The 25,521-nt window shown below is 40.6% G+C and overlaps 1 protein-coding gene across 2 annotated transcripts; it reads right to left on the minus strand.

Moving 5' to 3' along the window:
• Positions 1-1,309: 1,309 nt before the first annotated feature.
• wnt9a (wingless-type MMTV integration site family, member 9A) lies at positions 1,310-22,785 on the minus strand. 2 transcript variants are annotated; one of them, XM_046409001.1, is made up of 4 exons: positions 22,618-22,785; positions 9,272-9,531; positions 8,417-8,679; positions 1,310-5,535 (listed from the first exon to the last, which is right to left on the minus strand). In XM_046409001.1, the coding sequence occupies exons 1-4, from the start codon at positions 22,707-22,709 to the stop codon at positions 5,026-5,028; spliced, it is 1,125 nt and encodes a 374-aa protein (XP_046264957.1). In that variant the 5' UTR covers positions 22,710-22,785; the 3' UTR covers positions 1,310-5,025. The 2 variants fall into 2 exon arrangements, with proteins under 2 accessions (XP_046264957.1, XP_046264958.1); XM_046409002.1 differs by lacking the exon at positions 22,618-22,785 and adding an exon at positions 9,642-10,981.
• Between the last annotated feature and the right edge of the window lie 2,736 nt (positions 22,786-25,521).

Here is a 25,521-nt window from a genome sequence, read left to right on the forward strand (position 1 = left end):
GGGAAACCCTAAAGCGACTGTGGTTTTTGAAGGTTGGAGGCAGAGCATTAATGATAACTGGTCCGCAAAGGTTTATACAACCCTGGTTCCAGAAAAGGTGGGTGCTGTGTAAAAGATAAATTAAATAATATGTGGCAACTTGCCAAAAAAAAGCCCACCTGTTTGAAGCATTCCACAGCTTAACAGGTTCATTGTTGAAAGGTGATGGTATCATGATTGAGTATGAAATGGCATCCTGGAAAGGCTCTGTTGCTCACAAACAAGGATGGTGCCAGGTACGCTACTTTGTCAAGCATGCACTACATGGGCTGGACAACATTTCATAAAACCGTCACTGGTAAACACACTTCATTTGCAAATGATTGCATTTTTAATTTTCTATTCTGTTTTCATGTTTTAATGTCACAGATTTTGCAGTTGGGGTTTTTATTCTGATGCACTCAAGGTCTGTTTAACTCACTTGTGCTCAGTCACCTTTAAGTTTACGTGCATGAGAGGTTTTAGAGGTGCTCATAATCAAAGATAATAAATTAAATTTAGTTAAATTAAATTTGTTCGTGAGGTTTGGAAACTTCAAAACAAGTCAGTAAGTGGAAATTGTTTAGTTAATTCCTGCTTTCATTTCAAGAATGAACTGTCAGGATCAACATTTTGTTTTACTACCACTGGCATCCTGGTGACCTCAAGAAGCGACAACTTATTATGATCAGCTTCTAATTATTTGGTTTTGCAGCCACTTTTGCTAAAGGCAAAGGCTGTTTTGATAGTGTTTACTTGATCTTCCAGTGTCATCCTGCAAATGTTTTTGCCAAAGCGAGTTTTCGCCAGTACGGGTGTATTTTTGAAGAAATTTACATGACTTGAAAATATATTTTTGGAGAATATATATAATAAATAGTAATAAACTGTCAGAAAGTTATGAGAAGTGCTCCTCACATTCCTAAAAAAATACACTGTATATATAATACATAGTATCTGTATTCATTTGTCTGACTAACAGAACAAAGCTTAATGGTACTACATTTATGGAGATATAAAACTGACAAAAGTAGCAAACTCTTCAATCAGGATTTGATAACAATAATTAAATTATTAAAGAATGTATCCATTATTTCTAAGCCATTAATCAACAATGCTACATGTCAGCATGCTTTTACAAGGCATTTCACAATTAATAAAACACTATTATTTCAATTATCAATTATTTTCAATTATTTATTATTCATCTTATCATACTGAATGACTTCAGGGTTGTAGACTGATTAAACTGAATTCTTAGTACAACTAAAGAATGAAACCACACGTTAAATAATTTAAAAATTCATTTATTATTTCAGATTTTTTTCGCCTTTGTTATACAAAGATGTTAAATAACTTAAATACATTCTTACCAGTCATTTGTGATCTGTTTATACCTACAAGCTATACACATGAGGTAGAGGAAAATAATTTAGGGTTCCCATAAGACATGAATAAGTGAACATGGACAAAGCTTTGTTGGTGTAGTATCATCACAAAGGGCAATACATGGTTGGTGTCTTTTACAAGCACAGCACAAATCCTAACAAAAAGTACATGTACATGTAAAGTGATCCAAAGTGAGCATAAACTAGTCCACACTGATGGCAAAATATGGTGATCATATGGTGATAACCAACATTACATCGTCTTTTCACAAAAGTTGATTATACAAACAGATCCAATCCTATAAAAAGATAACATTGACAACTGTGATTTTGTTTGAATACTCGCAAAAATGTGATCATGATCTCATGCACATGAATAAACAACAGGTAAAAGGTGAGTTGATTCTAAATTTGTTAGGATTTGTTAGTGCTTAGATAACAGCAAATGATGAGATATGAAATGAAGTATGTTTAAAGTATATACTGCTGCTTGAAGCCTCCACCCCGAAAAGGAACAAACACCCAAAAGAAAAAAAAAATAATAGTAAAAAATACAGGATATAAAATCGATTTAGACTTTGACGTTATTTACACTAAACATATGCTCATAATATATTTAAAAATAATTTAGCTTTTTTTTCTACAAAACAGAATTTTGTACATGATCCACTGACGACCAAACAGTGCAGAGTTTTGGATTTGAGAATATGGAAGACGGTGGCTCTAAAAACCAACTGTTGCATCGTGCTTCTCTTTCTCAGGAGAAATTATTAGGCCTATGTACAATGCATAAAAAAAACATAAATGCACTCAGGGTGCACTTTTAGTATTCCTGTTAGTATGTCTGTTTTGAATGTGTTCAATAGTAGAGAACCTCAGTGTGTTTGGGCCGAGGAGTGTGTGTGAGTGTGTGTGGAGAACGAACACACTCTGAGAGCTGTGGGAGGCAGGCATTTATGCTTCGAGTTTCAGCATAGCTATTATGGTTTCCATGTAGCGTGCAAAGTTCTATGTATATGTTTTGACCAGTCTTTATTTGGCATGCCTTCTCATATCAAAATGCTTGGAATTCATCTCCTCAGGACAAATAACCCATGCAAGGCTCACTTTCTAAAACATGATATTGTTGCTGAACATGGTGGTTTTTCATTTTGAATATATTGCGATGATCATGTTTAAAGACTAAACCATCCGTTAAAGGTAAACGCCAGTTTTTAAGGATGCTTGGTATGGTGCTGTGCCACTGATTAGAATCTGTAACCGTCAAACCCACAAACGTCTCAACCTGATGTTTCTTATTGCCACCAATTTCTGTTTCAGTTGCATGTGAGAGTTAAACATGTGCCTCACTTTTGTCTCTATACCACAGGAGAAGAAACCTTTGCTATTTACAGTTTTTTAAAAAAAAAAAAAAAAAAAAAAATCTGCACTGCACTGTATCCATAAATACAGATCTTAAAATACTTTAAAGGGCTTTTGGGCTTCAGTGCGTGAATGGTGCTATAATACAAAGCTGGGTCTCTCACTCAGTAGTTAGTTCACACCCATTTAAAACCAGGCATATCTTATAGTATATATCATAATGGTTTGAGAGTGCTGAGAATACAAGGAAATATTGTTGTCTGCATTGTTTGTGTGTGTGTGAAGAGGCATTTCTCATAAAATTAAACCTTCATGTTAATGTCTTATAGCAATAGTTCAGCATTTTAAGAAATATGTTTGTTTCTTGCTGAGAATTAGTTAAGGACATTGATAGCAATCTCATATCTGGCCCGTAAATATGACACTACAGCCAGCTGCACTTAGCTAAGCCTTTGTTGCCATTGGATAGATCCGTGCTAGTGCTATTCTTTAAGCTTAATCAAGCTAACTGTAGCCTTATAATTACTGGACAAAGTGTCAGTCATCTAACTCTGGGCAAGTGGTCTCCCGAACACGTCAGACTATTTCTTTATACTGTCACTGGCATTGCATAGCAGTATTTAGTATGCTGCATTGCGTTAGCCGTGTCACTTTGTGTCAAGCAACAATGTAAAAAAGCAAATTAATTCACGCATTATAACAACTGACTTCTGAATGAAGACAGCAGATTTACAAAGCCCCAGATTTGTTTGCACTGAGACATCAATTTGCCAAACATTACACAAGTATTAGTCTGACAAAATGTATTTATATTAGCTACGAGACTGCATTCATCTTCACTCGAGTAACTCTGCAGACATGTCAAGTTAGATTACTGTCTCAGTTGCCCCATACTGTTTGGACTGACTGACGCAGCTCCCACTGCACATGCTGCATGTCTACATGTGTTGAATATGGCTCAATCAAATTGTGGCAGCTGAAGAGGAAAGAAGGATGTGAAATGGTAGGGGGCTACATTCCTCCAGTTCTCCACAGTTTTCTTTACAACTTCAAAGTATTAAAAATAAAACAAAAAGAAAAAAACTAATAAGTAGATTTAAGCTCTGCAGAGCTCCACAATTTCTGATCTGAGTAACACATGGACCGTTTGTTGGTCAAGTGATCACCTGTTGCAATGATGTTGGCTTTAATAAGGCCAGTGTCTTCTCCGACTTGGATATTATTTGTATTTGCACAATTTCTCTGCTGTTTTGTCCAAATAGTGGTTTAAGTAATTCCCTGAACACTGGTTCGCTCAAGGCTGGTTTGAATATCCTAAACTGCTGGGTTTAGTTATTTTCTGTTAATTCATTTGCTAACAGCTTCATATTATATTATTCCAAAAAAAATTTCTCCCCATGAAGGAGTAGTCCCAAAGGATCTATAAATTATCCACAGCAAGACAACGGACACAAGTGTGCTGCTTTCCAAAGGGCCTTGTCAACATGAATCAAGAAGAAAAACGAGCAAGAGCACACAAACAACAAAACATTTGTGTGGTTAGTGGTTTGTTTTAACATTGTTAGATAAGTGGCTTGTATAATATCATTACAATATAACTGAATTTATGTACATACATATGCAAACACGCAATGCGTGTGAGTGTAAATATGTGCGTGTAGAGTTAATCTTACACCCTGTCTTTTTTTTTCTTTTTAGCAGTCTCTGAATATGGATTTCATTGCCATAAAAGTCGTCATCTGAATCCCCTTCCCCCTCACTTTCACCTCAACACATGCTCACATACAAATTCGCACACACACACACACACACAAACACACATACACGCACACACTATTCTTCTTTGGGCAAGGCCCCAGAAAACCAAGTCTGCTGGAGTTATTGTCCTTGTGTTGGATCCTCATCAGCTAGATGCTAATCTCTGTTTTCTTATGAAAAGATGCAAATTGATTTTTTTAATAGGAAAATAAAAGATTCTCTCTTCAAGGCAGAACTTAAAAAAAAAAAAAGCTTGAGATGTTGACCCAGTTGTCTGAGAAGGTTCTTTTAATCTGCAAACCCCTGGCATGGGGACTACAGGAGCTCTGAAACGCAACCCACAGAAATCCCTCAAAGTGCTTATTGCTTCTCCATCGGCTCACTCCTTTTGTGTTTGCAGAACACTGTTTCGACAGTGGAAGCAAAACCTTGTTCAAGACCAACCACTCCTCTTCAACACAACCATCTTTCACTTGCTCCACTGATCATAGGGGCTGGTTTACCCTTTGCAGGTATAGACCTCTTCTCGTTGTGTGCACTGCTTGCATTCGACGTAGCAGCACCAGCGCACCTGGCACTGGCAGGGTCGGGTCACCTCCCTACTCTGAGTGTTATGGCCTCGCCCGCAGCAGATAGCGTCACAGTTCTTGTCCTTGTAGCACTTGCGGGCTGCTGTTCCCGACGAGTACTTGCTTGGTCGACAGAAACTGGGCGAGTCCTCGATGTGGAGCAAGTCCATAGTGCGAGGGATCTGATCGTTCAAGCCAGGCAGGGGCTGCTGCTGCTGCTGCTGCTGCTGCTGCTGCTGCTGGCTTCGGCCCGTGGAGATCTCTCCCTCCCCAGTGGCCTCGTTGGTGGAACTTCCCACTTTAATGGAGGTCTCGTAACGCTGCTTCAGCTGTTTGCCAATCTCGTGGAAGGGCAGGAGCTGCCTCCAGCAGGTCTGAACGGTGCACGAGCCGGAGACGCCATGGCATTTGCATGTGGTCTCCACTCCGGATTTGATTACCTGGTTCAGAGACAATGAAATACTGTTGACTGCCAAGAAATATTAAAGCTATGTGATTTAATGAGTCTGTGTTTAGTAAGCAGCATTTCAAAGAAGCCAAATTACCCAAATATATTCACAATTAGACAGTCATGGTGGTGCAGTGGTTTGGGGAGGAATGTAAAGATACAATGGAAAGTTATTACCTTGACTGCTCTTTTTTATATTAGGATAAAAGGAGAGCAAAATCGGAGGCTTCATTTATTGTATGGGACTATCATCAGCTTAATTCTTCGGGTGAACAATGCAAGACTTTGTCTATGCCTTCATATAAAAGAGCAAAAGAATATTAGTTAGTGGGAGGAAGGATTTGTCATGTCCACAGATGACATTTTGATTAAATTCAATAACTATTATTATAATAAGTGAGGGGAGGTTTTTGCTAAGAGAAGTACTCTCAAATGGACAATCCATTCAGGCAGCCATGGGAAACTTTACAATGTGGATGCTCGGCACTGTTATGTCATAACAGGGAAAAAGTGTCATGCAAACAGTAGGGAGGAGTGAGTAGCAAGTCTTCTTCTCTTTAAAATTATACATAGTTGTGAGTGAAACATAGAGATTGTCAGCAAAAATGACCACAACACATTATTTAAACGCTACTTGACCCCTGCGGTCAGCCAAAGTTCACTTCAGCATCAACCACAATGTCAAAAGCAGTGTGTGTGTGTGTGAAAATCAACGACAATAACACATTGTCTTAGATGGGGTTTGGATAGCATCTACAGTTCTTTTCTCAGACTGTGAAAGAGATCGGGGAACAGGAAGTGCATATTCATCACACCAGCAGGTCAGGAAAATTTGATAGGTCAGCTTTTAAATGCCGGGGGGGATGCAGAGGCTAGCACATTCCAGTTTCGTCCTGCGTGTGGGAATTCATCCTGAACGAATGCGGTATACCTTACTACATGTGCAAATCACAAAAAAGGAGCAAAAACAATGTTGTAAATCTTTTATCACAAATAAAATCTCCCAGGAGATTGGATTTTGGAGAGCCAAACTGAAAAGGAAGAGCCTGCACTGGTCTTTTGGGACAGTTTTGTGTCTGCTAACATTTGGGAAGTGTGCCTCTGCTATAATTCATCTTGAAACCAAAATGAAAATGGCTACAATATGAGAAAAGCCGAGTAAAAGCAAGCATTCCAGACCTTCAGTTTGCTTTGGCTTGACAGATTAAGACCATTCCCTCTTTTTTATTTTACTATTAAAAACACTTCCAAGATGAAAAACCCTTATTTGCTCACCACAAACAATTGCTGAGTTGTGCCAGAGCACAAATGAGAGTGGTTGCCTATCTAATCTGGGAGAGAAAACCAAATATTGACTAATGAGCACTTTCAGATTTCACCAAATTTACAGTGGCAATTACTTTAATCAGTTTAGGGCTTCTTTTTTTTTTCTTGGAGATGCTTGAAACTCAACATTATTTTTGCAGTAATTTAGTCTCCCCAGATGCCCCATGCATAAATCTATCAATGTCATTCTCTGGTGGTCATATTAAATTCTTCTTTGGTCATTTTAATCATATATTTGCCCAGTGTGTTTTTTTTTCTTGGACAGCATTCATTTACCAGCACTGTAATGTTTAAAGTACACTATTACAAAAACAAAGGCAGAGATATGGTAGTAGCGTATATCCAGAATAAGGTGCACAATGAATTGGGACTTCACAATGCTGCTGTTTGTCTACATAAGCCACAGAGCTCAAACTGTTTTATATTATCACAGTTTTCCCACCATTTAACTGATTCATGTGAGCAATTAGCCAACATTTCTGTTTGACTCCAAATGAACTCTGACCCCACTCAAACTGTTTTCTTAATGTGTGTCCTAGTTGGCCTGGTGTGTGTGTGTGTGTTAAAACTCAAACTCGGTTTGCTGAAATTATGACTTTGAAAAGGCAAATCAGTATGACAGCTGGGTAAATATATTGCCATTAAATAACTGTGTATTCAACTTTTTTCTTTCCTTTGAAAGTAACTCCCTGAAATGTTTTCAGTGTCACAGAGGCGTATGTAAATAATTCTTTAATACTACTTAAATTAAGTTATAGCCTGATGTTTTAGACACGTTTAGCTAATACAGTACTGTTGCTGGCAAAGTCACAGACAAGCTGTAGTCATCAATAAAAGAGTGAATGGAAAATTAAACGAGACCTTACAGGGACACCCTTAAGAGATAAATTATAGCAAGAGTAGTCAAAATCGATGCAGCAGGGTATGAAATATTCAGACTTGTCATAGTAGGGGGTCAAGCTCTACAAACACTGAATTCTATATTTTCCATTATGCAGCTTAGTGGCATCTTACATATTGCATTTATTCTGCCCAGTAAACCAAACTTTTTAAACTCCAACAAAAGGTTTTTAGCACAGGGTTTCTTACTCAATCTGAGATTACTCTTAACCTGCTTTTCATTTATTTGAGAGCATCGTTACCTCGTATAGTTGTCAAAGTGCTAGTTAATATATGCTTATTAATGCATCTAGCAGACCTGGAGCGACTTCAGCGTTCATCTGGAGTTGTGTTTCTGATGTAAATCCAGAGTTCACTCTCCTGTTCACTCTTTTTGTATCAAATAACTACTGGGGTAAATATGTGGCTACTAAATGCTCCTCTTGACTAGCTACTCACTAACTTTTTCCCTCTGTAGCAGGTGGGTTTTCAGGGGTTTTTTGGTCGTAAATAGAGTTGATGAGAACAGAAACAGTGTAGTTGTGGGCTGTATAACCTAAATAATGACCTAAAAGATGCTAAAACTCTCCATAGAATTGGAGGGAGTCGGCAGATAATTCTCTATGGTTTTCCTACCATAAAATCATCATTGTCTTCTGCACACTCACCTTCATGCCCACATTTGTGTTGTGCATGTCCACGCGTGCACGCAGGTCCTTGTTGGAGCGTTTGCCCAGGAAGTCCTTGACAAACTTGTTGGCGTATTTGAGGTTGTCTCCACAGCCTCCCCACTGCCACGCCTTGCGGTTCTCCAGGTCCGGGGCCTCGTCACACGTGCAGCGTTCCATGCGTCCTGCGCTACAAGCTTTGGCCATTGCATGGGTCAGGCCCGCGGAGGAGATGGCATACAAGAAGGCTGTCTCCTTAAATCCTGGACAACACATTGGAACGTGACAAATGAGACACAGGAAAAGTTTAACAGCTTTGGCTACGAATATTTATCAGCTCATTTCAATTTTTTTGTTTTAAACACAGGGGAGTAAAATGCATAATATATCATCTCCCTTCCTCACTGTACAGGATTAAACAGATAACAGCACAATATTGCAGTTTCAGACATACTGCTCAGGATATATCATGCTACTTCCTGAGAGCCTCCAAGCTGGTTGGAGATGCGTGACTGTGGTAACCTGTTCCAGCAATGAACTAATTAAAAAAATACATCATGCTTAGCAAAGTGAAACCTACGTACACTTACTGAAATGCTATTGACATTAGGTCACAGCTGCCTTGGTGGCTGTCCGCCACTGTTGTTGCTGTTGTCGTCATTACTGCATTGCATTGTGGGACGTTTATGCTGGCATTCTGATATTTTTCCATGGAAATAGTATGCGTTTCACGTACAGTACTACTGGTTTCAGCCATCTCACATGCTGTTTTAGCATACTAAATAGCATGTTATTATGAAATTTCAGATGCTGCACAGCTCTTTTAGAATTGAAAAAGAAGAGAAGAGCCCATACCTCTCTTTAGTATGTTGGCTCGGTGGCGCCCCTCTAAGGTGCAGTTCCACCTCTCAAAGCGGAATTGGTACTGGCATTCTAGGGCGCTCATGGTGATGGCCTCTCTCAGGGTCTCTGCCACGCCCGGGTCTCGTCTGCACATCCTGCGCTGCTTCTTTTCCAGTTTGAGCCGGTCGCACAGCTTGTAGTGGGCCCTGCCCACGTTCTCTTCTGGTAGAGAGTTCAGTGGCAGGATAGACAACGGTTCATTACCTGTCAACCTAGAGGGAAAAATCGCAAACACACTCAGCTCAGTTAAAACAGCACACACACACACACAGGGAGTGAAAGCATCTTGATAAAGGTTTCAATAAAAGCGCAGGATGCTGACCTTCCTGGGTAAACAATGAGAGAATAAAGATATACTACATAAACAGCTCAGGAAGCACAGCTGGGGCATATAACACTGAAAAGTTTGGTTAATGTTCAGATGAATTCAGCTGTTCAGTGGTTAATGTTCCTGGGAATTCAACATTTGCTGGAGATTGAGATCAACCTCCAACACAGAGGCGTGTCTGTGTATAGAGCAAATTCTCTACCGAGGACATTTTTTCTTTTTTATAAGACATTCTCGACACCGTGTGGTCCCTGTCTCACAATAAAGGAGTCGCAACACCAGCAACCTACAGTATTCACAGAAAATTTCAGGCTGTATTTCTAATTTATATAAACAATAAAACTTCAATCCGGTATGGGGACATAAATGGCATGCAGTGGACGTGACAGTCACACCACATGCATGTGAAACAGTAGCCAGGGGATGCTTGGTTTAATATTTATGTCATATCCTGTGTGTGTGTGTGTGTGTGTGTGTGTGTGTGTGTGTGTGTGTGTGTGTGGTGGGGTGGTTCTCATTCACAGCAGCGTGGTATAGATTTAAACATGATCACAGAGCAGGATTTATACTCTCATTAGAGAATCCCCAAAACAAAAGTCCAGTATTCAGAATCTTAAATCTGCAATCCATCTGAAATACAACAAGCAGAAGTATCAGTTCTAAACACGGTATGGAGAACATGTGGTGCACTTGAAATCCTTTCGTCAGTTTATTTAAGGGAAGCGTAAATAAAACACACAAAGCGGCGACTGCCACATAGCTGGCAAAACCGACAACCAGCGTTCTGAGGTTGTGATGGGGAAAGCAGAGCATTACTTTCATAAACACACGCAGGGGACATGACTGTCGGCTTGTGACCATTTTGGTCACACCAACTGACAGGATTGGCACTGTAGTTGTTCATTATGTGGAATTTCTGGCCTCTTTTACACCCTTAAAGTGAAACTGAAGAATAAATGGATTTACAGAACTCACAAAAGCAGAATTCTTCAGGCCAGCGTGCCTTTGCAGACCGATTTGTGACATTTTAAGGGACACTTTAGTGCGTGGATAGACACCTCTCCTAATGCCGCATTGGTAAAATGCAGGACTCCAACTTTTTGCTTTGTATTATAAATGATGTGTTCATTTTTCATTATTGTAAAAAGGGGTCCAAAACAAGAATTAAAGCACTCAGTTAAGGAAGTGAATGTTTCGACAGATAGAGACAGTTATGGGATCTCAGTTAATCATAATTGAGGACTATCCCAAATAATTAGAACGTTTATTTTTGGCATTGGCATATATCAGTCTCAGTGTGTACATTATAGAAGTTTGTTACGTTGGATTTCAAGGAAATTATGATATTTTGACATTAAAATGGAAGTGTCTATGTCAAATAAAATTGAAAATTTAACATTTAAAACCTCATGTGTCTTAATTTTTCCAACCATTCTATCTTTCCCCCCTTAATTTAGACAAACCATTTGTGAATTAACATATCACAGCATTATTAAGTCAACAATCATATATTGTTGTCAATCTCTTCTTGCTCATATAAAGCTAAATTAAAACTAAAAGAAGTCCAGGCTGTGAAGAGTAATCACAGCAGAAGGGAAACCAGCCACTTTAATGGATTTAAACCCAAGCGACAAAACAGAAATGTTTTCCACAGTATTTCTGTAAAGTTACTGAGCTCCTGTTGGATGTCCGCACCAGTTTAGTTTATGTACCAGAAGTGTTGATCAGTGATCTACATTACTTACATTTTTGACTTCATTATTGTTTTTCAAGGAAGATCTTGTCACCACTTATATTCACTCCAACCTCTCCAACAAGAGATTTGTTTTAATAAGTCCAATAACTGACTGAAATGTTTCCCCTGGAGTCCTCAGTTTCATACCAGCGGATTTAATAGTTCACATATGCTGTAAGATATTGTCTTTATACAATTAACAGCCTGGTTGAAAATTCAAGCAGTCAAATCAAATAGGAGACATCAGGATTTGCTCTAAGGTTAGGTCAAATGCTTTCCTTGTTAAAAAGCGTGTTTGCCGTCCCTTAACATGTCTGACACCTATGAATTTTCAAATGGAAACCTGGCAAGCTGTGTCTTGACAGAGACTGCCCTCCCAACACACTTAGAGGGGTAAAAAAAAAAAATCTATGGTTTTGGGGCGTACAGAACGAGGCATACACAATGCACGAGAACTGTGTCTCTTTGTGAATAACTAAAATTTTCCTCTTATTTGTTTCATGCTTTGTTAAAATAAGCCTTGTTAACAATGCCAAGGAAACATATTGAAAGTGCCAAAACAAACAACTCCAGCCGACCCAGGATGTTACATGTGACTGACGACTGTTCCACAACATTTCTATGGCAAGCAAGCAGTCAGGCAGTGAATGATGGCGCCACGTGGAGTACCTGCCTAAGTAAAGAACACCAGTGGGGAATTAAAAAACACATAAATTCAAGATATATTTCAAATTCACATTACACCAGGAAGCAGTTTCTTACTGCATATGTTAGCCATTAAAATTTGTTCTATACATAGCTTAGCAAAGACATCCAACTAACAAATGGTGGTCTTAATTTACTCAATACCACCAACGTGACGTGCACATTCCTCAGTAAGACATGCATGGTAACACGTATCAGTGTCAGATCTTCCAAAAGCCCACATGCCTGCCAAAACAAGAGACCATTAGAGTGACAGGCCTCAACTGCCTGTGTGACGTCTGCCTGTCCGAGACAAAAACACGGTCTGAGTGGAGCTGGAGGGAGGCCAAGGATGACATGACACTGATCTCAGCGCTACTGTCTCTGCGGCTTTTTTTACACAAAGGCATATTTCTAGCTAGTTACAAAGAGAGTCTGGGCTGGGGTCGGGGTGGGGGTGAGACATTACAGGGTGGAGGGACACTTCACATCTCCAGAAAAGAAACTACTGGTTCATTTCTGTGCATGTTTGTGTGACAGACTGGAGAAGAGTCGGGTAGTATCACAGATGAACAGATTTCTTTTATCCTTGTATGATAAATAAAAAAATGACGTCTCGGTGACTCAGCACTTTTTATGGACTTTTTTGATAATTTCGAGATTAAAAATAGAGTTGATGTCAATCATTGTCTGAAGATAATATTTTACTGGATGTAGGATTGTGGCCCCTGCTCACACAAAAGAGTCACACGTTCAACTATGGTGATCTGCAAAATATACGCACACACACACACACACACATATATATATATATATATATATATATATATATATTCTGCATTCTACTGTTTGCTGAAGAATGAACTCGATCAACTCACTTAGAGGAAAGGAGAATTTGAAAACATTGCAGTTGTTGTTTCACAAAAATCCTTGTTAATCTGAACCTGAAGTCTTCAGTCAAAGGAAAATTGTGACTGTGTTCTCCCACAATGATGACCACCTCGATGAGGAAGAATGGAAAAACACAGGAACTCAATGAAGCTCAGTTATTCTCTAACATAACCCTTTATAAAAGGATTTATCAGTTGAAACTAATGGCTTTATTCATGGTTAATAAATCATTTATTAAAGCTTTATAGATTGGTTATAAGCCTTTGATGAGAACATTTTCATATGTCCACAAAAGGGCTCCAAAATCTGTTTATAATCAACATTTTAGGCTTCATCATTTGATTATTTCCATTCACTGATTAGTCTTCAGAACTTTTTCTTCACTCTCTTCTTTCTTAATTGATTGTTTGATTTATGAAAATTAAGAAAACGGTAAAAGTTTTGTTCAAAAAACAGCAGGCAATTTTCTGGTGTATAAGATCGAAAAAGAAAATTGTTGTGAAAAACACAAAACAATTTACAGAAATGTATGCATGCTGCTTGAAAATTTGGGATTTAGGATTTCAAAACTCTAATCTAATCTAATAGCCAACCTGTAAAGCACTAATGAAGTCTTTATTAACATTAATAAAGCCATTGGTTACAACTAATGAATCCTTTATAAAGTGTACCTTTTCACATAAAGGTATTACCACATGCAGAACAAAGCTGCTCATAAAAAAATGCACCGATTAAAGAGTAAGTGGCGTTCAGGTACGCAGTGTCTCCGCCACACTGAATTAGAAAGCAAGAACACGTGACTGCGTGTTTTCACATCATGGACCATTTTCTGTAGGTGTTTTTGTTTGAGGTGTTGGCACAGCAACACGTGGAATATAACACCAGCATATAAAACTCATTATTATCCTATGTGAGGTGGGATTCTTGCTGATGTTTGCTCAGCTTTGCATTTTCCATTCACACACTTGCCTGACACACTCCTCGCAGACATCACTGACCCACTCTCACGCCGTGCCTCCTCCGCTGTCTTTCACTGAGGAACACTGGAGTTTGTTTAGTCCTTTCTCTTTACCCATCAGCACCTCCCTTCGCCCATGACATTCACTTTATATACGTTTCCCAATGCAGCGGGTTTAGTGAAAAACGACTTGGAGCCAATCCCTCGAGGAAATCATTGACCAGCACTAAACTTCGCCATCATCACTCCCTTTCTGGCTTTACATTACAGCCCCTTAGCTGGTAATTCTGCTCGTTCTTCACTGGTTTGGTATGTAAATAGTTAAGGGAGTGTAATAATACCTAAACTCTTAGATAGTGGAAAACATATTATCTCTGTTACTTTAACTTTCCTGGCTTAACTGAAATGCCAGTTTCATGTATAAGGTACAGACACATATAGCTTTGTAACTGCTGGTGTTATTCATATACCCACACAGCCATATATAAACAAAAGCAGCTCAGTCCATGTGGTGTAGATTAATCTCAGGGGTCTAAAGCAGACCAAACAGTAAACTTTACAAATATCAGATGTTGTCCTGAAACCGTAAACTTTAAATATTACATCTAGTGCTGAAAAATCAATTAATCACTGATTCCAGCTTTAAATAAAAAAAAAAGGCTTGCTGCTATTCTAAGATATCACCTTGGCCTCTGGTGAAATGTGAGGGTCATTTTATGAACATCACCTCATCTGAAAAATAATCATCAGATTCAATGATAATAAAAATAATCATTGGTCACAGCTGGAGCATCAAATGGGATGATATATCAGCCAATTTTATCTTATCACGGATTTATCAGTACAAGAAAACATGAGGTTGCAGTACAGAAATTCCAAAGACACGTCTTAGGTCATTTAGAAACAATGTCATCATTACAGTTAGTCCAGCAGAGAGTATTGAGTTTATTTTTCAAGTGCAAAATGTCCCCCCTCACTACATATCTCGCTCATACTTCCTTTGGTCATGTCTTAAAAAATAATTATTGGCAGAGATATCATAGATTTTTTTTATTTTTCCACAAACTCTCCAAAATGCAGTATTGGTCAGGCTGTAGTTGCTATCCTATTCAGAAGTTTTTTCACTTATCTCAGAGATTTTTTTAACACATGCAAGTCTTATTTTGTAAACGAGTAACACTCACGATACCTTCAAAAGCAATTAAGCTTCTGTGGTTCCAAAGAGGGTACTGTAGATAAGTAATTCGGTGATTCTCAGCCAGTGTCTGTTTATCACCTCTGCTCTACAAGCCTAACAGGTGCTGGCTTTGCTTGTGCGTGCCCTTGCCATACACACATGTGTGAACGCATATATATGGGCCCTTACTACCTTAAGTCAACACCTACAATAGCCAGTCGTGGCTGAACGCGCCCGGGCAGCAAAAGCACAAAAGCCACAGTCTCTGCTTCAGTCTGAACTTGCAGGTTGTGTGGTCTGATGTCTCCTGAATCACAACTAACCCCCCTCCCTTCTCCTCCTTTTTCCCTCTCCTGCAAACTTCCCCTATTCCAACTGGTCAATTACTCTAAATGAATGCCAATCATTCCACCCCAGCTGTTGGCTCAAAACAAAGCCCTTCTAGACAAAACCATCGCTGTCTGCGAACATAACCTACACAAGACAATGACAGACATGAACACGTGTCTTGGAACAGTTCAGCTGTCTTGAAGACAAACTACCACGTTCACCTGAGAAACATTTAACGTTGAGTTTTTATAGGAAATTAAACTTGCCAGTGCTGATCTCCTTTTCTCTCTTTCACTTTTTCCTCCTGCTTTTGCAGTGTTTAAAATGCTCCTTTTGGGGGGGGGGGGGTGTAGTGTGTGTTTTTCTCAGAAATGTTGGATGAACTTCAGACCACCCTGCCCAAGTCCCATCTGGTGTATCACAGCCCAAGCCATGCCAGAGGTTGTAGGAATGTGAGTGTGTGTGGTGTTTTCCCTCTGGCCCACTCTAACCATGGCTGACAATGTGCTCCAGAGCTTAAACGTGAATAATTGAAGAAACCATGAATCAGTGTCGAATGACTCTCTGGTACAGGGAGTCTCCAGGCTATTGTCCACCTCCAAGAAGTTTATACAAGAAGAAATCCTGCACTGAACTGGACTCAGACTTTTTCTCCCCGACAGCAATAGTGACATGGTTCATTCCCCAAGTCATTAAAACCAGAAATAGGGGAAAGAGTAAACGATTATGTATGAGGCTAAGATAAGATTAGTCACTGGTTGAAAGCACTGGGTGTTGTGGCTACTCCTAACAAGCTGTGACTGACACAGTACAGTAACATGACAAAACGACTTTGAAAATAAAGCAGTACAGGCCTGAGACTTAAGTCAATACTGGTTGAGTAATGAGCCTTTCTGAGCAGTAGGGGCATGGCTATTCACAATGTGAGGGGGGAAAGTCCACTATCTTCTATGACTTAACAGGATATGACCCAATGTTATATCATCTGCTGTCCCTTCTGGTCATTTACAATCCACATGGGCCAAGTCAGACTACTCCCACTAATTTTACTGACCAAGTCAAGATCCCGTACATGTACTCTCTTGACATTTTAAATGTGAACGACACGTTGAAATATATTCCATTCAAAAAGTGGCACTAGAAAATCTCTTTTTCAATTCATAAAAAGGGGAAAAAGTTACTGCTCACCCTAATGTTTTAATCCACGGTTGTGAATGCGCCGGTAGCTGAGCAGTAGGAGGACTACAGGACCTGAGTTTGGGAATGGGAGTGTGGGGCATGGTAAGAGGTTTAACTGCTATGTGAGAACTCAAGGCTTCTAAGGTCAGCAGCTCAGTTATAGTCACTGTGTGACTGGCACAGATTGGGTGCGCAGCAGTGTCCACATGACTCCCCTGTTCTAGCCTACACCATGGCACAGAGCAGCCCTGTACCAGCGCACCGACGCACCAAACACGTTCAGGCACACATACTGTACTCGGGCTCTCACCGATTCGCACATGCTGACGCAAGACCCAGACTGCGGCGGTTTGGTGAGAGAGAGCAGATTTACAATAAATGTGGCGTACTTCTACAAAGCAGATTTTTAAAATTGTGCAGAGAGTGGAAATGTCAGGTTTGTTCTTTTCCTGTTACACCGGGCAAAAGCACTTCTGTGAACAAACCGAGCATGCAAAGTCAAAGCGTAAAATCTAAAACAAAACAGTAGCTGTTTTGAACCATTCATGCCTCAGTAACTACAAGTGGCTGAGTTCATTAACAGTTATTTACTCTCACTACTTCAAGATTAGTCTTTTTTTTCCTGCAAGGCCTGCAGAATGTGATATCTGTAAATGCAGCTTGTTATTGTTTTTAACTGGCAGTGAGACAACTCAGACACTTGTGACAGATTTCCAAGTCAAAGACAAGGTTTATCTGCCTCACCTGACGAATATTCCTCAGTAGCATGTGTTTCTGTGCACGTACGCACAGCTCAATATTGCCTGTGGCGAGAAAGTTTGCCTCCTGACAACTGACTGCAGATTAAAATCAGCAGACAGCAGTTGAAAGTCATGCAAATGGGCCATTCTGAACGTGAAACAAAACTCCTCTGGGGTTAATCACAGTGGAGGACGTCCGCCGTGCGCTGGCCCATTCATGTCGGCGTACGTCTGACTGTGGCCACATTCAAACTAATGCTCAGGCTCTATGGATAAATATGCCTTTTGGGGCAAACTTTCATCTATGTAATAACACCCATTTGGCAAACACACATATCTGAGTGGAGTATTTGAGTGCACGTCAGGTCAGACTCCTATAGGGTCGTGTTTATGCAAGACGACCATCCTGATAAAGTGCGGTAAAAATCCAAGCCTGCGGTTTTGAAAAGGTACAGTCAACTTTATTTCACACCTTATGAGATTATGAATCTTTGCAAAACAGGTGCATGAGACAAAAAAAACAACAACTATCTTTTAGTGTTGGCTGCTGCAGAGAAAAGAGAAATTCACTGATATTCTCTTGAACACCAAAGCCTTACGTGAGGGTTTGTCAGTCTGCTCACTTTGGCACATGTTGAAGTGCCATTTCTCTTCCATCCCCACAAAACAGGCAAGAGAAAAACGCCTGTGGTCAAGGATGGAAAACACAGGACATAGCGGTCGCACTAACTAGCATCATCTCATCAATGCCTGACCACTAAAAGTATCTTGAGTCTATATTAGTTTTCCTGTTTTGCAAATTGCCCATGTCTCCAGCTCCATCTGCAAAGACCATCATGCATATACAGTTTTTACCAACAAGAGTTTCCTTCAACGGGAGTTTCCTTCCCATATCTTCCAACTATCCACTAATGACGTGCGCAGCTCACTGGTGAGAGGTCCTTTTATAATCAAACATGTCTTAGGGCTCTCTTCAGGATGCTGATGACACCAGAAGTGTAAATCCTTAGGATGTGAGCAAACTGAATGAATTTTAAAAGCTTTACCAAACCACGTAATCCTCAAAAATATTCAGAAAAAAAAAACATGTTATACACAGAATGAGCCAATAACGACTCACTACAGACACCACTGAAACCTTCAAAACAAAGGTGTGTACCATCCTCAGCAATTTTTGATGATTCAACCTGTAAAAAATAACAGTATCACTGTGAATTACTTAGCTTAAAGAAGACATGAAGTTCTGCACTGGGACGTGGGTTTGTGCTCTGTAAGCTGAAGTTAAAAGACATTTCGTACATGTCATGCAGGTTGACCACATCTAAGCATACAAAGAACTATTTTCCTTTCCTAAATTATTTTTTGCACAGACTTGGCTGCCTTTACATTCAATGCTTTCACATTTCATTTCTCACTCTCCTACACAAAACAAAAAGGTTAAAAAGGGTTGCTGACTGAGGACCATCCTGCACTCTCACAAGGTGCTGCACCACCCTGTGGAATCCAAGGCAATAGCAGGCCCTTCCACAGAGATGTACTCGAGAACTCAAAGCCAGGCATGGCTTAGCTCAGATCCGGATGTATCAAACAGAAATATAAAGAAAACAAAGCACTCGCTTTTCAGAGGCCATGCGGTCTGTTATCTAAGCCTCCAGGTTCGCGTGATCTCACCACGCTACATGGTCACAGCGTTGGTGCTGAGAGAATCCTATCTTCTTGGCTCACAGTAAAGTGATACCCTTTGAGGTGTGGCTATAGCCACAGGATATCCTATGAAGTTGGGAAATCCCTCTATCAACGGTGCTCCCCGCCCTGCTGCACGTCAGGACTAATCAGTCCTTAAGGCCTGGTAATGAGACGCCCGCCACCACTGTCTGCCAGGCAACGCCAGCCTGAGACCACGCTAACTCTGCTGCTCCTAATGAGTGGTAATCACCCAGCAACTCCCCACAAACCACTGCAGGGATGCCGGCACGCACATGAGGCAGGCAAAACCAGCCGGCCAGGAGGGGAGAAAGAGGAGGGAACCGAAGGAAATGTTTACATGGAGAAGTTTAAAATACAACTTGTAACATTTCTGTGCGAGACTCCTTTAAACTTTAAAATGCACTGCTGTTTGATACACACCAGGAACTAATTCAGCACGGTGATAAAAAAGCTTTTACAGCTGCAAACTGAAAAATCACTCCTCCTCAGTAAATTTACACACATCCCATTTGTTATCCTGTTGTTTTTGGCGTACTGCCTCACTTAATGGAGCGCTGAAAACAATGATACCATCTGAAAGGGCATCAGCTCTGCTTCAGGAACACACTGATGATAGAGGGTTTAAGGACACTGCAGTAATTAAATAGCAAGCAATAGCAACCACTATATTTGCTTCTTCCGGATGCTGCAGTGCCTCTGTGATTGGTAAATCCCAGTTGCATGACTGTGGGCAGCCTTCCTGTATATGTCGCCCATGAACTAAATAAAAACAAACTCTTGACTCAGTGTTAGGACTCGCATTCAGCACAGTTTACAAGACCACAGAATGACATGCCTTTTACCAAAACTCATATTTAAACCAACAGAGTCGTCTCAGGGAACGCTCTGAGCCACGATCGGGCCAACTGAGCAAACAAATCACTTCCTTCTCTCACCTCATCAAGGTGCTGTAACCTATTAAGTCAGGTAACGAAAGCTCAGCGAACATCTCACGATTTAAGCTCAAATGATAACGGATTTAACAGAACTAGCACCTGCCACAACAGGCTGAGGGAAAGAAAATGAGTGCTCACATTCTTGTGGCAAAGGATGACAATTTAAGCGGGTGCTTGACTACGCCAGGAATCCCACCCCACCCTCGGCTGCGCAGACTATGGGCAGGAGAGATTGTGTTTATGTTACACTTACGCTCCACCGCACTCTGGAAATTGGGTATGCAACATTGACCCTCTATTTTGGGTAAATCAGTACTCAAGAGGCCCTAGGATGCCTCGTGCTCAAGGAATATTTATTTGAACAGGTTTGTGTTAGCGTGTCCCACAGTCGAAGCCGAGCAGCAGGACTGTGCTGGAGTGTCACCGGTGTCGAGTTTCTGGGAAGTTGGCCACGGGGCAGTCACATTTTGTATCTGTGTCACCTGTGCAGGCTCTTTCACTATGTTTCATGTTCCTCAGCTGCAGGGCTAAATCATTCACTGACACTCATTCATATTCCCTCATCGCCGGACTGCGGAATAATAAATCTGGAGTATTGTAATACCACATGTTTCTCTGCGCTACGCAGGCCACAGATAGAGAACAGACTGACAGTGGGAATTGAAAACAAGTGCTAACTGAATAAGTAAATATGCATTACCATTAGGGCCATTAAGGCTGATGTGAGTGCCAATTTGGCACGTCAGCCTTGATACATACTGCCTGCCAAGGGCGACACTGCTACAGGGAGGGAGGCAGAAGCAGAGAGCGGGGTTACATTTGTCCTTCTAATGCAACTTTAGAGCTGAAACCAAAGACAGAGACAGAGAAAGTGTTTGATTCGTGCACAAGCATTACACGTGATGACTTTTTACTGAGATATTTCCATTATACAGAGTTATTACAGGTGTCATACAGCATGGTTGCATCACTCAGATGAAGGAACATTCGTGCAGCACCCAAGCGAATGACATTTACCAAGAGAGACGCATCTAGAAAATGAATCAGTTCTCCCAAATTTTCTCCGTCCTTGATACTATCCTGCTGTCTAACTTTTCGTAAGCTGTTCATCCCGACGTACCTTATTAAGTATAGCCTATACATCCCAAAGAAGGTAAAATCCACTTCAGCAGGTCTAACACACCAGTCTAACGGGCCCTTAGGGGACACTTCCTGTGCTCTCTTGCAGATTCACAACAGTTCCCAGATCACCTAACACTCCTGGATCCCGCGCAACACCCATACCTACCATAAATTTGGCTCTGCTGGAAAGGCTTCAAGTGTCATCACTCCACAGACTACACAGCCATTTGTCTCTGAGTGAGTCCGCACTGTTTGCGGCTAAGGGGAGCACTAACAACACCCATCAACACAGATAATTGTAGATACTACAGAAAAGCACCAAGCTCTTGTTTGTGTCTAGCGTGAGATGCCACCTTGATGTTTGTTCACACTTTGCTCTGTTCATTTCTTAAGATTAAATGTCACTTTTTTTTTTCTCCCCCCAGTAAAAACTCTTCAGTTCAAGATGAGGTATGGCTCCTCTACCACCTGACATGCTGACCTCATTTGAATGACCTTGGCTTTCCCGCAGGGTAAATGTTCCCTCTGTAACTAAGACAGAAAAGAAAATTAAGAGTGTAGTTCATGTGAGCTACACAAACTTCAGTTCAGTGCATTAGTCCCCACTATGAAAGTGGAGGTCATAGTGGACTACACCTAAAATCCAAGGCGTTCCCTGGGAATGACTTACTTTGAAATATACACCCTTGTGCTCTTTCTAAATTAAACATTATTGTGTATATGACATGATTCATGAAACGCTAAATTTTTCAAACTGATTTCCTAACACGCGTTCCAAGTGTTTTTCAAAGTTAATGGAGGCAGCAGCAGAGGAAAAAAAACAGCCAGAGTTGTGTGATGTTTATGCTGGATGGGGGAATTTTCTGTGCAAGCTGAGCAGACGTTTCGGCCACCAGTTCAGTCAGTCAGATTGCTTTATTGTTACCAGCTGTTGGTATATGCACTCACCTTTCGCTCCGCGGCTGTTTTCAGAGTCGACTAAGGATATGATTTTACAAGTGTTTCAGCAAAATAATCACCCGACCGCTACCTGCCATTCAAACGTGCCAGAGGTTACTTTACAGTGGGTGCTGGCGCAATTGTCAGGGGAAGAATGGGGGGGATCTCTCCTCGGCCAACAATACTCCTACCTATAGCAGATGCCGTGTTTATGGGCTAAGATACTTAGATTAAAAAAGAAAAAAAAGTTTAATTGTCAGCAGCTTTAGAGAGACCAAACTCCCGTGCAGACAACCTGCTGCAGCCACCAGCTGTGAGGCAGCTGAGCGCTGCGCAACGGTCGCCAAATGACACCTCACTGACCCGCAGATACTAACGCAATCAAAACAACTCTGATAGTCTAACAAATCAAAATGAATGAGGTGGATTTTGTCGCACGCTCGCTGAATAAGGGAAGAAGTCTGTTTTCAGTGAGTTAAAATAGAAGAAAACGTTGTTACCTGCTTTATACTTCAGGAACCAATCAAATCAATGAAGGCAGCATCATGGACACACTATCTGTTAAGTCCTTACCCGAAATATGCTGCGGTGGGTCCAGGCAAGTTGAGAAGATACACTATAACTGTGAACGATAACCATCCCAGGAGTAGGTGTCCATCCAGCATTTTGCTGCGGCTCCAGGGCAGATCATTTCGTTTCTCCTGAGTAGCTGTGTAAAATCCCTTGTTGAACGTTCAACACTTCTTATAGCCTACAGAGAGGAGCTGCGCTGCGCTCCTCCCATCACAGGCGAGAGAGGGAGAGGGAGAGAGGGGAGAGGGGAGGGAGAGAGAGAGAGAGAGAGGGTAATGTGGCAAGACATACAGAGAACTGAACTGATTCACAATTCGGTCTCGGGTTTCATGCAGAGAAATCTTCTTAGTTCCCATAATTTATGATTGTTTCTCCTCTGCGTTTTAAGCACCAGACCCGTTTGCTCAGGCTGAGGTCACTCTGTGCTGGACTGTATAGAAAATATGGAGCCTATGTGTGTAAAACGCTTGTTTACCTCCAGTCTGTGACAGTTTATTTCAAGAATGGTCAACCATGAATGTGACTAATCCAGCACAAGCATTATAATACAGTAATACTAGTCGTCACACTGCGCTGTTTAGAAGTGCAGGCTATAAAGTCCATTCTGACTAAACAAAAGAAGTTGTAGTTGTAGCTAGACCTTGCATTTAAGAAATGGTTCATATTTGGGAAGTGGCGGTAAGTGATAAGTACATTTACTCTGTAAGTATCGCACTTCTGAGAGTACTTTTGACAATACTCTCAGCGTAAGGGTAACTCCATCTGCTGAGGAGGATCCAGAACAGATCCAAGAGCAGATACTAAAGAAGTTTATGTTGGCATTAACAAGTGAACTGCTGTTTCCAAGGTCACGATTGAACTTTCTATCTGAAATATGACATATTTAGTAGATTACTGATTAGTTTGTTTTCATGTTATGTTTTTTTTTTTTACTCCTATTTCACAACCTTCCAGAGGCAAATGTTGTACTTTTTACTCAACAACTGCCTGACAGCTGAAGATTTTTTTGCAGATACACAGGAGACATATGATGGGCTTATGAAATATGTAGCATTTCGTTATACATTAAACTGTCCAGCTTTATTTAAAAGTTAAAATTAGCTCCGCCTGAACCGGCTGCAACATTAAAATGTATTCAGTCCCTACTGAAGTACTTTTGCTTTCGATAATTTAAGTGCTTTTTTTGTTTTCTTCAAATGGCAACTTCTCCACTACTGCTGCACTGTATGGAAGTGTTGACTCGTTGTGACAAAATGTTATTGTAAACTTTGCATTATAAACTAATTGACTCCTATGACCCCCATATAAAGTGATGTCTTTTGATTACATCAGTCAAAAAGACATCAAATGCTGGAAAAAAGGCCTCCTTGGTAGGTTTTTGGTTAAAGATTGTCTGTTGAAGTTAAATATCAGTCTGGTCTTGCCTCTTGCGAGACACAGCCATCACTTCTCCTAAACCACATGCGCTGAGGTGAGTTCATTGGCAGTTCACAATGAAGAAAGCAAATTTGTCCGCAAATATAACTGTAGGCGATTTCACAAGAGCTGAAGACGAAACCTTTAATTACTTTGCAAAATATCATATTGAGCAGTATAAATCAATTGGCAAACTATCAATCACTCTGGCAAGTAATCTGAACCCTTTGGCAGGCCTTCTCTTGAAAAATATTTACTCTTCCTACGCATTTGATTGCTTAAGATTTGGAGATTACCAAAACGTTTAGTTATTGTCAAAGAAATGCTTCCCTAACATGCAAACACTACTGACACGCTCATATTAGAAAGTAACAGGTTTGTGAAAAACCCATGAGGACATGGATTGTAGCCAAGCTCTATTTGATTCAACAGTGCATTCTTAACAGCAATATTTACATGTTTATTCTCAAGCATGAAAGTCATAATGGGTGAAAAAGTTTTCTTGACTAAGTTGACCTCTTGATTTGTAAATAATATCCAGAGACTGTTTGACAACTGAGCTGTCTTTAGTTGGGGACAACCCTACTTAACTCCTGTGTAAACACCTTTCAGTGGCTCAGCTACCACCTGACATCTTTTGTGTCCATGATCACCTTGATTTCTGGCACGTAAACACAGAGAGGTATCTGAACTTGGGAAGGATCCAGGTTTTCTCAGCTACACCTGGGGAGCACTCCTGCCAGGATTCGGGATGAAGTCTATTCACTTCCAATCTCAAACAATATCCAGTGCGTTCACCGCAGATACACAAAACAGCCGCAGATGGACCGAGTGGCTTCACAGAGCCAAGTTTCCACTTACTGTGTGTAAACAAATAGGACCTCAAATTAGAGATTAAAAGTGACAATGGCAGTTGTTAAGGGAGTGACAATAACAGTTGCGTGTTTCACCAGTATGGTTGCATGTTTCACCACCATCACCAGTTATTCAGCATTTTCGTGGTGTGTTACCTGAGAATGAGCAAACATGACAGGTTGATTGGCTGCATTGTGGAAGGTTGAAGGGAAAAGTTTGATATTTTGGGAAGCATGCTTATTTACTTCCTGGCAAACAGAAAGATGAAGAAAAGACTGAAGCCACTATGATATCTGTCTGTTGAACATAATGCTAGTTAGCTTAGCTTAGCATAAAGACTGGACACAGGTGGAAACAGTTGGCCTGGCTCTGTCAAACTGTAACCAAATCTAAAATGTAAAACAAATCTACCTGCCAGCACCTCCGAGGCTCATGAATTAACATGATCTCATTCGTTTTTATCCATGCAAAAATCAAAGTGTAAAATCTTCATCTTGGGGGGTTTACAACAGGAAGTTATTGTGGAGCTGTTTCTTGGCCAGGCACAGTAACCTCCCGAAGTCACCGTGAGATTGTTTTACAGATTTAAAGAAGAAAAAAAGATATAACATGTTAATTAGTGAGCTTTAGAAG

This window comes from Scatophagus argus, chromosome 13 (assembly GCF_020382885.2).
Source record: "Scatophagus argus isolate fScaArg1 chromosome 13, fScaArg1.pri, whole genome shotgun sequence".
Lineage (NCBI taxonomy): Eukaryota > Metazoa > Chordata > Actinopteri > Scatophagidae > Scatophagus > Scatophagus argus.